The following is a 22,980-nucleotide window of genomic DNA, read 5'->3' as shown; positions in this document are numbered from 1 at the left end:
AATACCTAGCTGTTCCATTGCAGACTTCCATTCCTCCACACGTCTTTTTGCTGTATCATTGATCAGAGCTACATTCTTTTCTGAACCATATTCAGTTTTGAGATCTTTCTCTTGTTTCATTTCTTTTCTTCGTTTAATCTCTTTCTCCCATTCCATTTCTTGCTGCTTTTCCCTTTTCCTTCCCTTTTCTGTTAGTACTTCAGCTTCACTTTCTTGAGGAACTCCTTGTTTCCAATCTTTTTTCTCATGTTCAGGAGCCTTTTCTTGTTCTCTCAGTTCATCATTTACCTGTAACCTGTGGTGACAAAAAATGCTGTGAGTTTTTGCACTACTTTTAGAATTTCACCTTTCATATCTCTTCTTAGAAAATCATATTAATGATGATTTGTCCATTTACTTATATTACTACAACTGGATGTTATATAATTTTTAGTTGCAATTTATTTTCCTTTGTATTTACATTCTTCCCAGTTTAGCACTTCCTTGAGATTCAGAAAGCAATTGACAAAGATCTTTCTGAATAAACTCTACTCAGGCTTCCAGCCAAGTACAGGTGTCGATTTTAACCGACGTTTCGATGACCAACTTAAACTACTATGAACAAACTAACAGAATGACCATGGGATCACGCTTGTTACCAACTATTGATAATTTCTACATGGAGGATTTTGAGGAGAGGGTGCTGAGTTCATCACTGTTATGCCTCAGATGTTTCTTCAAATGTGTCAATGACACCATTGTAGTGTGGCCTCATGGAGTCCAAGAACCCTAACAGTTCCATGACCATCTGAACAGCATACATTCAAACAGTCACTTTACGATGGAGATGGAGAAGAATGGTTGCCTCCCGTTCCTGGACATTCTAATATGACAGAAAGTGGACGGTAGCCTTGGGCATGACGTCTATCGGAAACCCGCTCACACAGATTTGTACCTCAACAACAACAGCCACCATCAAGCCTCCCAATGTAGAGTGGTTCTCTACTTTGTGTAACCATGCAAAAACTATTTTGGATGCAGAAAGTTTCCACAAAGAAATAAGATGATTATGTACAACGTTCCTACAGAATGGCTACTAGGTGAAGAAATTCAATCGGGCTCTTCAAAGGGCTGATGGAAAATCTAGGAAACCTAATAACGAGGAGGAACCCGTCATTTTGGTCTGTCTTCCCTATCCTTGCATGGTTTCTGGAAGGATCGCCAATATCCTGAAGAAGTACCAGATCAATACCATCCACTAACCCAGAAGGAAGCTCAAATTGCAGCTTATGCAGGTCAAAGTGGGGCTGGGATTCAGGATGGCTGGCGTGTACAGGATTCCCTGTGAGTGCTGAGTAGTACGTATCAGCCAGATGGAGCACATGGTAGAAACCCACATCAAAGAGCACAGGAGCTGTATCCGTCTGGGTTGCCAGAGAAATTGATGGTCACAGAACATTTCATTCGCAAAGGCCATATGATTGCATTCTCAATGGGCCAAAACTACTGTGCCGCACCAGTGGGTTTTGGGACCACCCGGAGAAGGAGGCCATTGAAACTAGATGAAAAGAATTAACAAAGACGAGGGTCTTGCTCTAAGTAAGAACTGGAATCAAATTGTAAGCAAGGTGGGACAGCGGAAACCTGATTGGAAGAAGACTAACCAATCAGGAGGGACGGGTGATTGGGGTATAAATACCACTGGACTAAACATGCCCAGGCATCACCCTTGTTGAAGGAGACAGAGTTTGTCATTAAAATGTCAGTTAAAATTGATACCTGTACCCAGATGGAAAACAAATACACCGGGAAAGCACTAGATCCTTTTCCAAAGACCTTTCTGTTAAGAACGCTCTAGAGGATTAGGTTTTAGTCCTGATAATTGATTGCCAATTAGCTTTATTACAAAAGCCGGCAAGCTAGAATCTACCTGTAGAGAAGTAATCAGTTGTTCATTCCAAGTATGTGTCCTAGGATTCAATTCTCCACATTATTTGTGAATAATAATAGGATAGTTAAAAGTGTAGATGACAGAGAGCTATGTTTACAGATAGTATAGAGGTAAAATTGATTATGTTCATGAAGGAGGCCTTAGATTTTAATTGGAATAAATATTACAGAATGCAGTACAATAAATAAGTTTATTTGTCAGCCTTTCATTTTGTGTTAGGCTACATGAGGAAATTTTATCTTATAAGTACACAAGCAAATAGCTCTGCCAAAGGCGAGACATCACTACCATTTCTGGGGAGAGTGATTTAAAATCAGATTATAGGGGTATAATTGGAAAAGGTCAAAACAAAATTTCACACGATGCTCATTAGTCACAGAAGTTATCCTTGATAGCAAGCAGCGTGTGTTAGTACTCAGTACATTATACAAAAAAGATCTTTGGCGCTTTCTGTTGCAGTTAACTGGGATGGAATATTTGTGGTCTGCTCCCTGAATATTCTTAGGTGTTCTGGTTTATAACACCAATGACACATTTCACTGTCTATTTCGATGTACATGTGATAAGTAAATCTAAATCTAAATATGAATCTGGAAACAGAAAATGAATGAAAATTGGTCACTAATTGTTTTCTGGGTAATATATTGCAGTTATTATGAAGGAAAGCTTGTCATCCAGATATATCAGGGAAATGTTGCAGTAAGTTATAGTTTTACAAACATGGAGTATAGTGTGCAGTTTTGGATATCCTGTCTCAAAATGATTTCTGATGCATTAAATTAAGGTAAGGGTAGAGAAGATTAATTCCGTACTTCAGGGGTGTAAATTATGAGGAAGGAAAGGACTGTGTTTATTTTAACTAGAGTAAAGGAGATGGTGGTGGGGAAAGGGTGGAATGGTCAGACAGTGATATGAAAGATTTGAATAGTTGTGGATCTTGAGTTGAATAATGGACTTAGGCTTCAAGAACATGGAATTTTCAAAAATATAAACATACAGGTTTGCTTCAATTTTTCTTTGAGCTTTGTAGAACACTGTCAGAAAAAGTAGTTAATTCTGTATTGTATAATACCTTTAAAGAGGAACTTGATAAATATTCACTGGTTAAAGGGAACTTGAAGAGTATAGACACCTTGGGTGGGTTGGTATGAAATAATATTTGGAATGTGCAAAGAGAAGGCTTGACAAATTAGAGGGATAACTCTGTCCTAATTGTTTTTTTATGTAAGACATGCAACATTTATGGAAAGAGAAACAATGTTGATGCTCCAGGCCAAAGATCTCATTAGAACATCAAACTGAAATGTTATCTCTATTTCTCTTTCCACAGATGCTAATCGACTGCTGAGTGTCTCTAGAATTTTCTGTGTTTACTTAACATTTCTGGCATCAACTCCTTTAAGTTTTTTATTTTTAATGATAACTATTACTTACATCCAATGGAAATTACAGCATCCAAATGAGGGATAGAAATCGGTTCTCACTCACTGACAATGGAAGTACAATTAATGAATGTGCATTATATTATACTTCTCAAATTCTGTTTCAGTGAAGAAAATGCAATCCCAGAAGAAAAAAAACAAAATCATTAAGTGAAATTTAAACCAAATAGTACTTTCTCAATATATATAAAAGCGCAGTCCTCTTCAATTTTGCTTCTGATCACAGTATATCAGATACTCAGAGGTACTGAGCACAACAGCACCACTGCCACTTACAATTACATTGAAATTACCATACATACTGGAAATGCAGTCAGTTAGAACATGTTGACTTCCAAAATCCAGAGCCATTTCAGCAGTCTCCTAGTGCAACTTCAGTGGAAATGCCCTAGAAACAGGCCAGAGGTTGGACATACTAGATCCCAGCCTTCTTCCAGTATCTTTGTATGGGCTTGTAATGGTGGTGAAGTGGAATGGGGTGGAATGAGATCTGAACAATGGAGAGGAGTCTGGAGCTTGGGACATGGTATGCATCTTAGGACCCAGAGTGAGAAGACATTTCTTCATTAAGTGGATGCGAAATCATTAAGTATATTCAGGAAGAAGGCAGATGTACTTTTAAATATTATAGGTATCAAGGGATATGGAAAGAAGGCAGACACAGGATACAGAGGTGGATGACCAACCATGAATATATTGTATAGTGGGGGAAGCTGGAAAGGCCAAAAGGCTCACTTCTGCTTCTTTGTTTCAATCACTCTAAAGCTTTTTATGAGGAATGGCATAAATATAGTGTAGGTTCAATTTTTAACAAGAATGGAAGAGATTAAGCAAAGGTCCAGCAAAACATCAAGGATTGGATCACAAATAAGAGGAAATATGCAAATACTGGAAATCCAAACAATACACCCAAAATGCTGGAGTAACTCAGCAGGCCAGGCAGCATCTAAGGAATGTCTGATGAATGGTCTTGGCTCAAAACTCAACTGTTTATTCTTTTCCATAGATGTTGTGAGGCTTGCTGAGTTCCTCCAGCATTTAGGGTGTGTATCAGGGCTTGGACTATACTCTGGATCCAAAACATTTGACAGATTGAGATTAAAACATTTTCATATTGCTCTAGTTTGTATGGGTATCTTTTCGTAATGCGGTCTGAGGAAGCCACCTAATCCTTTCATCTTCAGTGAATTCAATTTCTATTTCAGTATTGTACTGCAGGAATTTTTGGGCTCATATGGCACAACACTGAGAATGCAAATTCTCACCTGGCTTGTGAACTCAGCTGGGTCAGTGAAGGACAGTTGGAGCAAATGTGATTTGAATTACTTAGGAATTGTCATTCCCCCAAAACCTAGGACAGCTATTTTCCAATTTGATCCTGGTTTTATACTTTTCAGAACAGATAAGTAGACTATCTGAAAAAAACTTACACAAATTGTTATAATTACAAAAGGCATGTGTGGTTTGTTCAATACTGACCTTCTTACTGTATGAACCGACAAATGATCTGAGGGAATGCCTGAGAATGATTTTTGTGCTATGCCTGACGGGCCTCTCATACCAGTGAGGGAGAGTTGCATGTTGGTAGCTTGGATGGATGAAATGGTACCAGGCTGTGGAATGTGGAAAAATGGTTGTCGAAGTGATAGGAAATAAGGGTCATCGATTCTGCAAGTTAAGCATACAAAGATTACTTAAATTGTTCTCAATGGTAACAAGCATCCATCCTGAGCAATTTCTTATTAACATACTTGATTATAGGCAATTCTAAATGGACTATGATGGATACCATAATTAGAATAAGGAATACATGCAAACTGCAGGATATTTGCAAATCTAACCCAATTCTAAAGTGCCTTAGGATGTTATAATACAATGATGTATCAATGACACAGCTCATTTATTTGAACACCACATTCCGTTTGGTTAAAAACACAAAATCTTTCAGTTTATCTAGATATCTCTGGACAATTTGGTCAGGCAATGAACAGAGGAAGGGTAAGGCTTATATCTGGGTTAAGAGCAAACAGCTAACAGGAAATAAATTGCATTAATTAATTAAGGAAACAAATTATGTTGAAAGAGTGCATGAAGCAGAACTTAAAGAGATCCTTTTCACTGATTTCTCTGAATAAAACTATGGAATGGATAAAACTATGAAAGTTTCCACTGAACAATTTAGGAAAGACAATTACATATAAATTATAAGCATAGTTAATCTTAGCCACTGACAGTGGATGAATGACAGGATCTACCTGAACATTCCTATTCTGCCCAGGAATAACACTGTAGTCAAGATGCAGTCAAGGACTACACCTGCAGCATGCTGCCACCCACACTAGACCCCCTACAATTCACCTACTGACAAAACCAATCGACAGATGATGTAATAGCCTCAGCTCTACAGTGTCCTTACACATCTGGAGAAGAGGGATGCTTATGTGAGAATGCTGTTCTTGACCTACAGTTCAGCATTCAACATCATAATTCCCTCCAGGCTTGACAAGAAGCTCAGAGACCTCAGCCTTCATCCTGCCTTGTGTTGCTGGATCCTGGACTTCCTGTCAGATTGCTGGCAGGTGGTAAGAGTGGGCTCCCTCACCTCTGCCTCTCTGAATCTCTACACAGGTGCCCCTCAGGGCTATGTACTAAGCCCCTTCCTTTATTCTCTGCATACCCAAGACTGTGTCACCACCCACGGCTCCAATCTGCTAATTAAATTTGCTGACGACACTACACTGATTGGTCTAATCTCAAATAATAATGAGGCGGTTTACAGAGAAGAAGTCATCACCCTGATACAGTGGTGTCAAGAAAACAACCTCTCCCTCAACATCGCAAAAACAAAGGAGCTGATTGTGGACTACAGGAGGATTAGAGACAGACTAGACCCTATTGACATCAATGGATCTGGGGTTGAGAGAGTGAACAGCTTTAAATTCCTTGGCATACACATCAGCAAGGATCTCACATAGTCTGTACACACTAGCTGTGTGGTGAAAAAGGCACAACAGCACCTCTTCTGCCTCAGACGGTTGAAGAAGTTTGGCGTGGGCCCCCAAATCCTAAGAACTTTCTATAGGGGCACAACTGAGAGCATCCTGACTGGCTGCATCTCTGCTGGTATGGGAACTGTACTTCCCTCAATCGCAGGACTCTGCAGAGAGTGGTACAGACAGCCCAGCGCATCTGTAGATGTGAACTTCCCCCTATTCAGGATATTTACAAAGACAGAGGGCCCGAAGAATCATTGGGAACCTGAGTCACCCCAACCACAAACTGTTCCAGCTGTTGCCATCTGAGAAACGGTACTGCAGCATAAATCCAGGACCAACAGCTCCAGAACAGCTTCTTCCACCAGACCATCAGACTGCTTAACTCACGCTGACACAACTGTATTTCTATGTCATATTGACTATCCTCTTGTACATACTAATTATTATAAATTACTATAAATTGCACATTGCACATTTAGTTGGACACGTGTAAGGATTTTTACTCATGTATATGAAGGACATAAGTAATAAGGTCAATTCAATTCAATTCATTATTTTATTGTGTTGTAACAAGATACTCACCTGTATGGTGGGTGTTGATAAGGTAGATGAGGTAGGAAAGCAGGGTGGTAGAAAGTTGCAGCTGTATCAGCTGTTGTAGAATTCAATCCCATTGAAGGTAGAGAAGACAATGTCTGCATTTCATCTTGTTCATGATACGGACGGAAGCATGTGAGGAAATCATCTGCTCTGCTGCTGGAAGTTACCAGGTGTGGAGCAGGTCTCTGCAAACTGCAAATGTAAAGGCTGTTAGGAAATATAATCTACTACGGGAGAAAGGACAGATGGTGTTGTTTCTTTAAACTGAAACAACATAATTCAAATCTATACTTTTCACCATGCTTATGTGAAGTGAATATTTCTCATCTAAAAGCACTATGGGAAGAAATTCTTCATTGTGTTTTTTCAAGTGGTGCTAATGGGAGAATAATACCGTAAGGAAGAGCCCAAAATGCCAAGGACACTAGCAGACGTAGGTCTTGCATGCACATTTCTACACAAGTTAAATGTGGAGAAGTTGCTGATACAGAAAAGATTGGCGGAGTTATACAGCAAGCAAGGAACCACGTCCCTCAATTCATCTTAACCATGCAGATCAAGATGCTTCAGCCCATAACACTCTCAACCTTTCCTATCAATGTACCTATCAATGTATCTGTTGCAATTGCACCTGGCTCTACCAGTTCCTTTAGTAACTTGTTCCATATATCCACCACCCTCTGTGTAAAAAACTTCCTCTTCAGATCCCCTTTAAATTTTTCCACGTTCATTATAAACCTACACTCTCTATTTTTAAACTCTCCTAGCTTTGAGGAAAAGATTGTGACTATCTACACCATCTATGCCCACACATAATTTTATAAAATTTCATGAGTTAGCCTGCTTTGCCCTAAGGAAAATAGCTCAGCCTGTCCAATCTCTCCTTATAAACTCAAGCCTTCTAGTCTCAGCATCATTTTGTGAATCTTTTCTGAATCCTCTCTAGCTTGATCACATCCTTCTTATTCGGTGGCAATCGACTGCACACAATACTCCAAATTCACTTAACAACATTTTATACAATTTCTAGAGGAAGTCCTAGCTCTTGCATTTGGTACCACAGCTGATGAAGGTAAGCATGTCACAGGACTTCTTCACTACCCAGTCTATGTATGTAGAGTCCATTATGCTAGCTTCAGGGAGTTACCTTTAGCTGTCTCTGTACAAAAAACCTTCCCCAGGGCCGTGCCATTCACTGCATAGGTCCTTGCCCAGTTTAACTTCCCAAAATACAGCATCCCATTTGCCTGAGTTGAATTCCATCTGTCATTCCTTTGTCCACCCTCTCAGTTGATCTAGGTACTATTGTAACCTTGGACAACCTTCTGTCCACTATACCACCAATTTTGGAGTCACCTGCGAAGCAAACAATCATGCCATCTTCACTCTCATCCAAGTAATTACATATACAATAAAAATGGACCACCACTCTAATTTTGGATTCAATTAGTCAGCTCACTCTGGATCCCATGCGTTCTGAACTTCCAGACTAGCCTACTAGGTGGAACCTTGTCAAAAACCTTGCTAAGTATTTTCTGTCCTGCCCTCATCAATCTTCTCATTCAGCTCCTCAAACAAATCAGTCAAATTTTTGATATATGATTTCCCAGGCAAAAAGCCAAGCTAACTATCTTAATGCAGTTATTGCCTTTCCAAATGTAAATAAATCTTGTCTTTCCAAATTCCCTCCAGTAACTTTCCCACCACTGATGTAAGGCTCACCAGTTACCTGGCTTGTTCCTGCAGCCTATTTTAAATAAAAGCACAATATTAACTATCCTCCCAGTACCTTGTCCATGGTTAACTAAGATACAAAAATCTCTGCCAGGGTCCCAGCAATTTCTTTGCCTGCTATCTTACACTTGGTCATCTTCTGTTGGGCACATGACTAGGAGAGAAGATGGAAGAAAATCTTAAGTGTGGAGAAGGCTGTAAAAGCTTGTGATTAGAGGGTAGACAATTAGGAGAAACCACTAGTGGAGGAAAATTTCAGCAAGGCATGACTGAATGAGAAGATCGCAGGGAAGGATGATAATGCTAAGATTCGAAAGTGAGTGTAAGAACATCATGAAGTGAAGAAGATCAATGGGACGGAAGGAAGGAATAAGTTGGGTGTTGGGGAAAGATTAGTGGGGAGGGGGAGGAGAGGATCCATGTTCTTGAGCATTGCAAAGATTGGGGAACAGGAAGGTTATTTGTTGTTAGATTTCCTGGCCATCAAACGACACAAGGATTTTAGTTCTCAAATCACAGTAGTGGCTTCAAAGGTTCAAAGGTCAAATTTAATGTCAGAGAAATGCATACGATATACATCCTGAAATGCTTTTTCTTCACAAACATCCATGAAAACAGTGAAGTGCCCCAAAGAATGAACAACAGTTAAACATGAGAACCCCAAAGTTCTAAGAAAGCAGAGACACTGTTGTACTTTCTTCATAATGGCACTATGTGTTGGACCCAGGACAGATCCTCTGAAATGATAACACCTAGGAATTTAAAGTTGTTGACCCTCTCAACCTCATTAGCCTCTGGTTTCCTCCTCCTGAAGTCAATAATCAGCTTTTTGGTCTTACTTATATTAAGTGACAAGTTGTGGCATCACTCAGCAAGATGTCCAATCTCCCTTCCATATGCTGATTCGTTACTACCTTTTGGTTGCAAATTGTGCAGAATATTCATTTGGTCTATCAAATTTTCACCCATTTAGCACAGCTCCGACCCACATCCTCACACCCAGTTTCTGTGTACCACCACTGCAGGAATAGCACTTGTATATATTGCAACACATTAATTTTATAAGAAAACAGAATAAAATGGTTATATGTTCTCTGGAATTTAAAACAGTGGGAGTGATCTCACAGAACTATAAAATTCTTACTGGGCTTCAAGGTACTGACAGGCTAATTCGACTGGATGGAAAATTTATAAGCTGTAGTTCTATTCTCCCGTTAAGTGTTAACCTATTTTGGACCGAGTTGAGGATAAATTTTCTTGCACAGTGATCCGCAGTGTATTATCATTGAAAACATACAATGATGAGACCAACAGATCTTTGGATGATGAGGGAATCAGAGAATATGGGGAATAGGTAGGAAAATGGATGAGAGGCACCGTATCAGTTTGATCTTATTGAATGGCTGAGCAGTTTTGAGATCCCTTATGGTCACCACCAGCTTCCACTTATGACCCAACACTCCATCCCAATACACTATTTTGAGTGGAGCCTTTCAGTATAAAAAATGTGCACATATAACCATGGGTTTTTTTTACACAGAATGCAGAGGCAGTCTCTTAAAGGAAACATTTATTGGCTCACCAGCAAGCACTGAATTATGTGATTTTTCAAGCTTTGAAGAATGTCTAGATTTATCTTTCTAAGATAGCTGAACCTATTTTACCCATTAACTCCACTGATGCAAAAGATACAGCAGAGAGATTGTAAGGAGGAGCAAATATAATGTGCAGCATTCATAACAATTCATTATCAAAATGAAAGCTGAGTTCTTCTAGAAAACAGATTTTCCAACATGTATTAGATGAGCTGAAAGAAGTAAATTTAAATTCTTTTTAAATGTAAAATTCAGAAATAATGAATTGGCAGGAAAGTGCATCAGCTGGGACTGTACATTACAAATTCTGACCATGATTTTGTGACTGTTTCAGCTTTGAAAACCATGAACAAACCAATTCTAAGGCTATGTCCACACTAGACCGGATAAATCCGTAACCGAAGCTTTCTCCCTTCGTTTTGACCCTCTGTCCACACTGAAACGGCATGTTTCTCCCCCAAAAACAGAGCTTTTCTATAACGCTCTCTAGAATGCGTAAATCTGAAAACACCGATTGAGCGGTTTAGTGCGTACGGGGTAACCAAAGCTTTTTAAAAACACTGTCGTGACGTGCTGGAACAGATGGTGGTGGCAGTGCGGCATTTCATTGTTTTCTTGAACGCAACCTCCAACACCACAACAACAATGGCGGACGGCTTCAGGAGACTGTCCCTGAGCAGAATGTTACTGCAGCTTTGCAGTATGACAGAGAATTTCAACCCCCTGCACAACCTAACAATTTCAGAACAGACGGCAACGAGACTGAAGCCAGAAGAGTTAGAAATGTACTCACCAAATACTTTGACCCATAACTTACTGAATAAATGAGTATACACACTTTGCCGTTTTCTGTCCTTGCTCGTATGAAGGTGGTTTACCTTTTTATGCAAGTACTTCTCTGACAATAGATGTGTAACAGCCTAATGTAACATTGCATGGAAATACAAGATAATACTGACGCAGACATGTTTTATACATTTAACAAAGTCCTTTATTAATGTATTGCTTGTGCAAACATTCAATGGATGCAATTGTCACTACTTCCAAAATGTCATTTTTAAGCAGTAGCTTATGTTTGGCATAAACATGAAAAAGTTACGGCCAAAAAAAGGAAAATTGTAAGTTTCACTTTTACTCAGGTAAAAATAAAATCTCTTTTGCCCAGTAACTTGTTTTATTGTACATGTTAAATACAATAAAATAATACAGAAAGACTTGGCAAAAGTAAAGGCAAACAAATGAGGTAACAGCAAATTTCACTTTTGCCCAGAAACAAGTCTTGTTGCATTTAGAAACATAGAAACATAGAAAATAGGTGCAGGAGTAGGCCATTCGGCCCTTCGAGCCTACACCGCCATTCAGTATGATCATGGCTGATCATCCAACTCAGAACCCTATACCTGCTTTCTCTCCATACCCCCTGATCCCTTTAGCCACAAGGGCCATATCTAACTTCCTCTTAAATATAGCCAATGAACTGGCCTCAACTGTTTCCTGTGGCAGAGAATTCCACAGATTCACCACTCTCTATGTGAAGAAGTTTTTCCTCATCTTGGTCCTAAAACGGCTTCCCCTTTATCCTTAAACTGTGACCCCTCGTTCTGGACTTCCCCAACATTGGAAACAATCTACCTGCATTTAGCCTGTCCAATCCCTTTAGAATTTTATTCGTTTCAATAAGATCCCCCCTCCATCTTCTAAATTCCAGTGAGAATAAGCCTAGTTGATCCAGTCTTACTTCATATGAAAGTCCTGCCATCCCAGGAATCAATCTGGTGAACTTTCTCTGTACTCCCTCTATGGCAAGAATGTCTTTCCTCAGATTAGGGGACCAAAACTGCACACAATATTCTAGGTGCGGTCTCACCAAGGCCTTGTACAACTGCAGTAGAACCTCCCTGCTCCTGTACTCAAATCCTTTTGCTATGAATGCCAACATACCATTTGCCTTTTTCACCGCATGCCCACCTTCAATGACTGGTGTACAATGACACCCAGGTCTTGTTGCACCTCCCCTTTTCCTAATCAGCCACCGTTCAGATAATAATCCTGTTTCCCTGTTCTTGCAACCAAAGTGGATAACCTCACATTTATCCACATTAAATTGCATCTGCCATGAATTTGCCCACTCACCTAACCTATCCAAATAACCCTGCATCCTTTTATCATCCTCCTCACAGCTAACACCCCCGCCCAGCTTCGTGTCATCCGCAAACTTGGAGATGCTGCATTTAATTCCCTTGTCTGAATCATTAATATATATTGTAAACAACTGGGGTATATAAACAGCAATACAACAAATATTCAGGTCAAGTATTTCCACCATTTTCTGTAATCCTCCATTTCCTCAGATTTCCTTCATCTATAGTGCTTTTATTATTGCTGAATTAAATATTGTGATATTTCATTAAAAGTTCTGTATTAAAAGTTTAAATAAAACTATTGCCATTCTGAGATCTCATATTACACGGTCAACATTATACAAATGAAGTTTCTTTTGTTGAACTATATTACAAAGATACTAAATGAATAATTCTCTGGCACAATTAAACACTTTGTTGTTGTCCAAAAAGGTGTTTGCTTACCTTCCCCCACGGCCTATGCGCCTCCGTGCTAAACCTATGCACCTTCTTGGAATGGTGAGTGTTGTCAAGCAGTATCTATAACACGACTCACTTAACCCAGCTGATTCTGCAGTCTGACATGGACTGGAACTCATCTGATCCAAATGAGGAGCGTAGTTGTAGCTGTCGTCCCTTTCATTGGTGAAGAGACTGTTGCTGTAGGAAATGTTTCCAGGGTGACCCCTCTGTGGGTGTGGGGAAGTTGCTGGTGGGGCCACCCGGGGGTCCGTATGTGTAGCTATTGTAGTGGCTGTGAGGCTGGTACTGTGGCGGTGAAAAGTACTGGGGGGAGCCATCATATTCCTCATCATTGCAAATCCCCCTGCAACAGAGTTAGTCAGTTTTTCAATGTTCGTCGTCAGCCAGATCATACCGTCTGTGAACTCCCTGTCAGTTGCCTCCATACGCCCCAGCGTTTGTTCTTTAGTTTTAAGTCCTCCTGCACGAGAGCCAACAGCTGTCCGTCGTCTGGTAATTTCCTTTTAAGTTTTTCTAGTCTGTAACTGGACAAATGTGCGCCAAGTCTTTCACAGCGAGATTCAACACCAAACATGTCGCTTATTTTCTGTAGATGTGTCCTGCGCATGCCCAGTAGGAGGAGATTCGCCCAAATGCCGTTTTAATGTGGACGGAGGTATTTTCAAAAACGCCTCGTGTGGTCGCCTATCATTTTTACAAGAAACCGGCATTTTCAAAATTATCTGGTCTAGTATGGACGTAGCCTAAGCTTTCAATATGTGCTTCCAGTAGGAGAGGTTTGGCACCACTATTACATGAAGCTAATGAGCTATATACGCTTACAAATGGGTGAATAACTGATTACGAAAGAACAGTTGATGTTTTAAATTGAGGGTTGAGAACATCATTCCACAAAACCATGAAGTTGTTAACAAAGTTTACAATACAGAATCGTTGGTAGGTATATGATTACATTCTAATGCTATTATGATTAAGACAAAAGGTAGAAAAAGTCCATGGTATTGCTGGCATGTGCTTTATGATTGAAAAGCACATCCCTATGTTTGGCATGGGCTCCCAAAACAATTAATGGTTAGAAAATCAAGAGATGCGCATCCTAATTTCCAGTGTGGCAGGCTAGGCTAAGAATTTGTGTTACTGAAACTGAATATCTGTCCCATGAGTATCTTGGTGATTTTATAATACTGGGTATCTAATGGTGGTGCATATGTTTGTTAATCAATAGTGAGATGTTCCAGCTACCAGCAGTGATTTATTGTAGCTCAATGAATAGTGGTGCACACAGGTGAATGAGTAATGACGCACACTGATCAATAACCACAAGAAATTCTGCAGGTCCTGGAAATCCAAAGCAACACACATAACATGCTGGAGGAACTCAGCAGGTCAGACAGCACTTACGGAAATAAATAAACAGTCGACATTTTGGGCCAAGCCATTCCACAGATACTACCCAACCAGCTGGGTTCTGACGGCATTTTGTGTGTTTCACACTGATCAATATCCTTGGTGCTTTGCGCATATTTATGCATTAACCCAAATCAATAAAATAGATTATCTAGTCATTATCACATTGCTATGTGCAAGAGGCAACATATATAAAATTCTAAGAGGGCTTTACAAGGTAGATGCTGAAAAGATATTTCTCTTGTGTGGGGCATCTGGAGATAAGGGGAATAACCTAGGAATAAGAAGTCATTCAGGGATAATGAAGAAATCATGGAAGGTCATAAACCTTTGTAATCATCTATCACTGGAAGTTCTGAAGGCTGGAAGATTGAATAAGTTCAAATGTGACAGATGGAATTTTGAGCTATTTAAAAAATCAGTGGAGGATGAGCAACAAGCTGTCCTGAGGCCATGACTAGCTGGTCATGGCCATGAACCATGCTTAATAAGCCTTAGGATTTACCTCAATGCCATTGGTACTATCTTAGGTATGGGGAGCAACAAAACTAAGTAAGTAAATGATGCAGGATAGGGGAGGTGTCAGTTTTGAGATTGTTCATAGGTCATGAATGGGGCTGACAGGGCATCGGCAAAGAAAAATGTTTGCAGAAGACATGTTGTTTTGTAAGTGGATCACTGTGACCTTCCATAACCTATAGCCAGATACTTCTTGTAGAAAGTGCTTAAAGAGTTCCCTGAAGAAGGACGGTCTGAGTTTATTGTCAAAAACACAAGTACGTGCATGCAATGAACTTTCTTGCAGCAGTGTCATAAGCACATACCATTAGAGACACAACGTTCATAAGAAAATCATAAATTAAACATGAATTATACAAAACTATACAAGAAGGAACACAGTTAGAACAAAAAATCCAATGCCTGTTGTGGTGTAGCTGTCAAAGTATCGCTGTACTGGGGGTTGATAGGGGTTGTGCTGATTGAATCAAACACCGAATGGTTGATGAAAGCACAGTAGGTGTACTTGAACTTGGTGTTGTGGGACTTCAAGCTTCTGTACCCTATGTCCAATGGTATATGCAAGAAAATGGCATGGCTGGATGGAGGGAATCCTTGATGATAGATGATCCTTTTATGAATAAAATAGTACATACTATGAATGCATGCAATTTAGGGGAACCTACAAATGTCAGCAGATTCCACACCTATTCTGCCTTTTCCAGTCCACTGAAGAAGTAGATAGAATTTTTTCTTCATAAGTATGGTCCTTGTGTGACTTTCCTAATGGAGCAGTTATCAGCAAACTGGGAGTTGTGGAAGAATCAACAACATCAATCTTTAGTGATCCTGAGGTGGGAAGCCGAGAGTGACCTTGACCTTGACGTTTGGTCAGTGCAGGGCACAGATGTATGTGCAAGGTTATAACTGAGGTCCTTTGAGGTACAGATATCCATAGGGACAAAAGCTTTAAACATAATAATCCTTTAAACAGCAAGGTGTAAGGTAAAATGTAGTTATTAAAACCTGATAGTTTGTGAATAGACAAGAACTGGCATTATTCAAATCAATTAGGTCAAAATCTTAATGAAGATGATTATTGTGTGTTACATTTCTATTGATGTTTTCTGGGGAGATGATAATCCTGCTGAAAAATGAGTAGTAAAATCTAGCATCAATGAATGAGTGGCTGAGGAGATGGTGCAGGGGACAGGGTTTCACGCTCTTGGATCATGGGAAATTTTTCTGGGGAAAGAGTAACCTGCACATGAGGAATGGACTACACTTGAATTGCAGGGGAATCAATATCCTGGTCAGGACGTTCGCTGGTGCTATTCGGGAGAGTTTAAACTAGTTTTGCAAGAGACTGGGCACAGGAGCCCAGGTCAGTAAGGGAAGTATTGGACCAGAAAGTAGATGTCAGGGAAAGTATTCAAAGGCAAAGTTGAAATTACAGGTATGATGGGTCGGATAGTTTGAAGTGTGTATATTTTAAGCTAGACGAATCATGGGTAAGGGTGATGAACTTAGAGCCTGGATCAGTATATGGAATTATGATGTGTTATGTCAATGTACAAAGGAGATGCGCAGTCTAAAAGTGAGTGATCATCTTAGTCGGTTTTCTTGCGATTGCAAGACCCTGTTGGACATTGGGGGTGTGGAATTCATTGGTTTAGTGGTAGATGGTGGGAGAGCTGTGTGGCCTCAGTCATAGCAACGATTAGGCCTCAAGTGGTGGTGTCACCTGTTTGCAGCCACCCAGAGGAAGCATCAGAGTTGGGCACTCCATCAGAGTGCCAGAGGCGATGTGGCACTGCATCCATGTAGTCGGTGCTGCTCCACATTGTTCGCTCAGCAGAAGACAAGCAGTATTGAGTTATAAATGGGATGAGGTCCTACAAGGTGAATTTAGGGAGTTAGGAGATAAACTAAAAAGTAGGACCACAAAGGGAATAATCTCTGGATTACTACCAGTGCCACGTGCTAGTCAGAGTAGAAATAGGAGGATATTTCAGATGAATACGTGGCTTGAAAAATGGTGCAAGGGGGAGGGATTCAAATTTCTGGGGCATTGGAACCAGTTCTGGGGGAGGTGGGTCCAGTATAAACAGGATGGTCTGCACCTGGGCTGGACTGGAACCAATGTCCTAGGGGGAGCGTTTGCTACTGCTGTTCAGGAGGATTTAAACTAATGTGGCAGGGGGATGGGAACAAGTGCAGAGAGACAGAGGGGTGTAAAATGAGGGTAGAAGCAAAAAATAGTAAGGTGAAAAGTAAAAGTGGCAGGCAGGCAAATCCAGGGCAAAAAGCAAAAAAGGCCACTTTTCAACATAATTGTATAAGGGCTAAGAGTGTTGTAAAAACAAGCCTGAAGGTTTTGTGTGTCAATCCGAGGAGCATTCGTAACAAGGTGGATGAATTGAATGTGCAGATAGTTATTAATGAATTTGATATAGTTGGGATCACAGAGACATGGCTCCAGGGTGACCAAGGATGGGAGCTCAACATCCGGGGATATTCAATATTCAGGAAGGATAGACAGGAAAGAAAAGGAGGTGGGGTAGCATTGCTGGTCAGAGAGGAAGGACATTAGCCTGGAGGATGTGGAATCGATATGGGTAGAGCTGCATAACACTAAGGGACAGAAAACGCTGGTGGGAGTTGTGTACAGGCCACCAAACAGTAGTAGTGAGGTTGGAGATGGCATTAAACAGGAAATTAGAAATGTGTGCAATAAAGGAACAGTAGTTATAATGGGTGACTTCAATCTACATATAGATTGGGTGAACCAAATTGTTAAGGGTGCTGAGGAAGAGGATTTCTTGGAATGTATGCGGGATGGTTTTCTGAACCAACATGTTGAGGAACCAACTAGAGAGCAGGCCATTCTAGACTGGGTATTGAGCAATGAGGAAGGGTTAGTTAGCAATCTTGTCATGCGAAGCCCCTTGGGTAAGAGTGACAATAATATGGTGGAATTCTTCATTAAGATGGAGAGTGACATAGTTAATTCAGAAACAAAGGTTCTGAACTTAAAGAAGGGTAACTTTGAAGGTATGAGACGTGAATTAGCTAAGATAGACTGGCAAATGATACTTCAAGGGTTGACGTAATGGGAAGCATTTAAAGATCGCATGGATGAACTACAACAATTGTTCATCCCAGTTTGGCAAAAGAATAAACCAGGGAAGGTAGTGCACCTGTGGCTGACAAGGGAAATGAGGGATAGTATCAAGTCCAAAGAAGAAACATATAAATTAGCAAAAAAATGCGGCACACCTGAAGACTGGGAGAAATTCAGACACCAGCAGAGGAGGACAAAGGACTTAATTAGGAAAGGGAAAAAAGGTTATGAGAGAAAGCTGTCAGGGAATATAAAAACTGACTGTAAAAGCTTTTATAGATATGCGAAAAGAAAAAATTGGTCAAGATTGGTCACTGTAGGTCCCTTACAGTCAGAAACAGGTGAATTGATCATAGGGAACAAAGACATGGCAGACCAATTGAATAACTACTTTGGTTCTGTCTTCACTAAGGAGGACATAAATAATCTTCCAGAAATAGTAAGGGACCGAGGGTCTAGTGAGATGGAGAAACTGAGGGAAATACATGTTAGTAGGGAAGTGGTGTTAGGTAAATTGAAGGGATTAAAGGCAGATAAATCCCCAGGGCCAGATAGTCTGCATCCCAGAGTGCTTAAGGAAGTAGCCCAAGAAATAGTGGATGCATTAGTGATAATTTTTCAAAACTCCTTAGATTCTGGATTAGTTCCTGAGGATTGGAGGGTGGCTAATGTAACCCACTTTTTAAAAAAGGAGGGAGAGAGAAACCAGGGAATTATAGCCCGGTTAGTCTGACATCGGTGGTGGGGAAAATGCTAGAGTCGGTTATCAAAGATGTGATAACAGCACATTTGGAAAGAGGTGAAATCATCAGACAAAGTCAGCATGGATTTGTGAAAGGAAAATCATCAAACGAATCTTATAGAATGTTTTGAAGATGTAACTAGTAGAGTGGTTAGGGGAGAGCCAGTGGATATGGTATATTTAGATTTTCAAAAGGCTTTTGACAAGGTCCCACACAGGAGATTAGTGTGCAAACTTAAAGCACACGGTATTGGGGGTATGGTATTGATGTGGATGGAGAATTGCTTGGCAGACAGGAAGCAAAGAGTGGGAGTAAACGGGACCTTTTCAGAATGGCATGCAGTGACTAGTGGGGTACCGCAAGGCTCAGTGCTGGGACCCCAGTTGTTTACAATATATATTAATGATTTAGACGAGGGAATTAAATGCAGCATCTCCAAATTTGCAGATGACATGAAGCTGGGCGGCGGTGTTAGCTGTTAGGAGGATGCTAAGAGGATGCAGGGTGACTTGGATAGGTTAGGTGAGTGGGCAAATTCATGGCAGATGCAATTTAATGTGGATACATGTGAGGTTATCCACTTCGGTTGCAAGAACAGGAAAACAGATTATTATCTGAACGGTGGCCGATTAGGAAAAGGGGAGGTGCAATGAGATCTGGGTGTCATTGTACACCAGTCATTGAAGGTGGGCATGCAGGTACAGCAGGTGGTGAAAAAGGCAAATGGTATGTTGGCATTCATAGCAAAAGGATTTGAGTACAGGATCAGGGAGGTTCTACTGCAGTTGTCCAAGGCCTTGGTGAGACCGCACCTAGAGTATTGTGTGCAGTTTTGGTCCCCTAATCTGAGGAAAGACATTCTTGCCATAGAGGGAGTACAAAGAAGGTTCACCAGATTGATTCCTGGGATGGCAGGACTTTCATATGAAGAAAGACTGGATCGACTAGGCTTATACTCACTGGAATTTAGAAGATTGAGGGGGGATCTTATTGAAACGTATAAAGTTCTAAAGGGATTGGACAGGCTAGATGCAGGAAGATTGTTTCCGATGTTGGGGAAGTCCAGAATGAGGGGTTACAGTTTAAGGATAAAGGGGAAGCCTTTTAGGACTGAGATGAGGAAAAACTTCACACAGAGAGTGGTGAATCTGTGGAATTCTCTGCCACAGGAAACAGTTGAGGCCGGTTCATTGGCTATATTTAAGAGGAAGTTAGATATGGCCGTTGTGGCTAAAGGGATCAGGGGGTATGGAGAGAAAGCAGGTACAGGGTTCTGAATTGGATGATCAGCCATGATCATACTGAATGGCGGTGCAGGCTTGAAGGGCCGAATGGCCTACTCCTGCACCTATTTTCTATGTTTCTATGTTATACAGTAGACTGCTGCAACATTCATGGACTCAAGGACTTGGACTGTAAATTTTTTTCTGTGACTCTACCTTACTGCTATCTTATATGTGCTCTATGTGCCTTGTGATGTGGATGACTGATGGTAGTGTATTTTGAAACTTGGCCCCAGAGGAACAATGTTTCATTTGGCTGCATTAATGGCTGTTCAAGTATGGTTGAATGACAATTAAACTTGAACTTGGCTTGAACTTGTTAGAAGGTGAGGAAAGCTCATCACGAGAATGTACTTTATACTCTGAGCTCCACCTTTTCACAAACTGCCAAGAAAGAAAAAGCACAATGGAAGGCTGAGGCATTACACCAAGCAGGTTATACGAGTTGGAAAAATACATTACACAGTGTGAGTGATGGAGTGTTGGGAGGAGAATTTAAAATTTATAAAATTGCCATTCTTATAAAATGCAAAAGTCACATGCATGAACTCTAAATTTAAAAAAATAAATCAAATAATTACTGTACTGACCGGAGTAAATTTTCTATATAGTAACAATTAAATAGATACAATATTGGAATCAGTTATATTGAGAGGACAAGCCCAGGCTGAGAAGAAAGAATTGACTAATATTTACAACAATTAATAACATACAGACTTTATGAGACTATGACACTGAGATAACTGTACTTAAGTTTTGGTATGGTGGTTGATTAATGACTTACTTGATGGTTGAATAGTGTGAATCTTGGATGGGATGGCTGGATAAATAGAAAGCTGGATGTGAGGGAGCAGCATGTGTGGGCACTGGTGACTTATCTCTTTCTAATAAAGACTCTGTAGAAAGTGGGTGAACGGAACTTCTGGATCTCAGGATTCTGCCTGAGGGCTAAGGAGAGAGAATATAATTATAGTTAGTTGTCAAAAACCTTAACTTCAGCATCTGGTCTAAACACCAGAAGGAAGAATATGTCATTTCACATAAAATTAAACAATTACAGCATGATTGGAGAGATAATGGAGAAATACTCATTTACATATTTGCATGCTGCTGCTGTTCTAATTAATCTCACTCGCCATTAGCACACTGCTGCAGATGGCCTCTGTTTAGGCCTGTGTTGCCTTTGCACTCCAGGGAGCTAATTCTGTGTAATTTTCAAGAGGAAAATGGCATTAAACAGAATGCCTCAAATTCAGCACTGTGCAAAAAAACGTAATTCATTGCCATGTACATTTTAACAGTGTGTCATACCATAAATCAAGTCAGAAAACAATTTCATATGAAAATGTTATAAATGGATTGCACAACTGTATTATTTCAATTCACTTATTTTGAAAGAGATGACTGAATTAAAGGAGGAATATAAATTGTAGAGCCACATTAAAACCCACATTTTTGTGGTTTAGTTGTAGCATACACTGACTGTGAAATAATTTATGAAATTAGAGTTATGAAATTTGGATTTATCCACATACAACAGAAATATTCTGTTGCCTACTCAACAGTAAAGGCATACAGGAGCACAAATACCATTAATGTAGATGTTCAATTTGCTTAGGGAGATTGAGTTCGTTGCAGCAGCAGCAAGACTTCCAGTAGTTATGTTGTGAGGAACTATTTATAGGTGTGTTGAGGATCCAATTTCAACAAACTTGCAAAATCAACCCCATAAAGTTATTTTTGGGCATAACAAATACAGTCAGCCCTCCTTATCCGCGGATTCCGCATGCACGAATTCAACCAACCGCGAATCACGAAAACCCGGAAGTGCTCTTCCAGCAATTGTTGTTCGAAAATGTACAGACTTATTTTTTCTTGTCATTATTCCCTAAACAATGCAGTATAACAACCATTTTACATAGCATTTACATTGTATTAGGTATTATAAGTAATCTAGAAATGGCTTAAAGTATATGGGAGGATGTATGTGGGTTATCATGCATCGGAATTGAAAAAAATCGTAAGTTTTCTTACTAAGTAAGTCGGAACAGGTACATCCGGTATTATTTAGCGTCAGTTAGTCAAACGTTTGTCTTAGCATATAGTATATATTTTACCTTTCTATGCACTTAAGAATGTACGTTTCAGTGCCGGGCGTGGGAACAGAAGTTCCTGAGTTCAATCTAGTGACAGACCACTCCAGAGTGCGCTCTCCACCGTGTCAGATTGATGTGGAGGATCAAAAACCCAAAACCCCAAAACCCAATAATTATACCACTGTGTTGTTTAGTAATAACTGTAGCTTTCATCGGGGCAGGGTCTTTCTCACTTTATCCTTTAAAGTTGTTCCGATCTTTGACCGACGTAGCCTAACGTTTTTCCAATGACCAATGGTGTTTCACCTCTTTCTGATTGCTTTATTATTTCTGCTTTATTTTCAATCATGATCGTGATTATTTTCGTGAACAGAAACACTGCGGATTCAGATCTCTGCCATTGGGTCCTAATGTCCACCACACTGAGACAGGTTAAATAAGGTCAGGGATTCCGCTGGGTCCTAAGATCCACTGCACTGACAGGTTGAATAAGGGACTTGAGCATCCGCGAATTTTGGTGTCCGCGAGGGGTCCCGGAACCAATCCCCCGCGGATAAGGAGGGCCGACTGTAATGTTTTTTTTTGATAAAATGCTCAACTTAAGCTTGTATGTGCTTGCTAGGTCTTTACCTACAAAACTGACAAAACACATTTTGTTTTGTTTTTCCCGCTGCTGTCCTTCCATTCTGTCTCTTGTGAATTATATCTTAATTTATGTTCACTTTACTTGCTTATTATTTCTGACAAATCTAGACAAATTATTCAGCTAACTTCTGACGCTTGTGTTAACTGATTCTTTTACTTTCTCATACCATTAACTTGCAATATACTGTTTTCATAAAAGTAACTGGTCTGCAAGTGAGGAACTCCCATAATAGATGCAAAAAGCCTCCAAACCGTCAGTATTTTTGAAAGACGCAAGTGCTACA

The 22,980-nt window shown here is 40.2% G+C and overlaps 1 protein-coding gene across 3 annotated transcripts in view; it reads right to left on the bottom strand.

Moving 5' to 3' along the window:
* The window catches only part of LOC132378686 (genetic suppressor element 1-like), a 255,016-nt gene that overhangs the window by 51,125 nt on the left and 180,911 nt on the right, over positions 1-22,980 (bottom strand). For 2 of the 3 annotated variants that reach the window (XM_059945790.1, XM_059945791.1), the window contains exons 4-7: positions 20,740-20,903; positions 6,951-7,160; positions 4,852-5,040; positions 6-295 (exon numbers count right to left, since the gene is read on the bottom strand). In XM_059945790.1, the coding sequence (XP_059801773.1) occupies positions 6-295; positions 4,852-5,040; positions 6,951-7,160; positions 20,740-20,903 (853 nt within the window). The remainder of the gene's footprint in view (positions 1-5; positions 296-4,851; positions 5,041-6,950; positions 7,161-20,739; positions 20,904-22,980) is intronic. The other variant, XM_059945792.1, reaches the window with a different exon arrangement.

Source organism: Hypanus sabinus, chromosome 20, assembly GCF_030144855.1.
Source record: "Hypanus sabinus isolate sHypSab1 chromosome 20, sHypSab1.hap1, whole genome shotgun sequence".
NCBI classification, from domain to species: Eukaryota; Metazoa; Chordata; class Chondrichthyes; order Myliobatiformes; family Dasyatidae; genus Hypanus; species Hypanus sabinus.
Note: the sequence above shows the minus strand (reverse complement) of the source record. Positions and strands in the feature narration are given on the sequence as shown.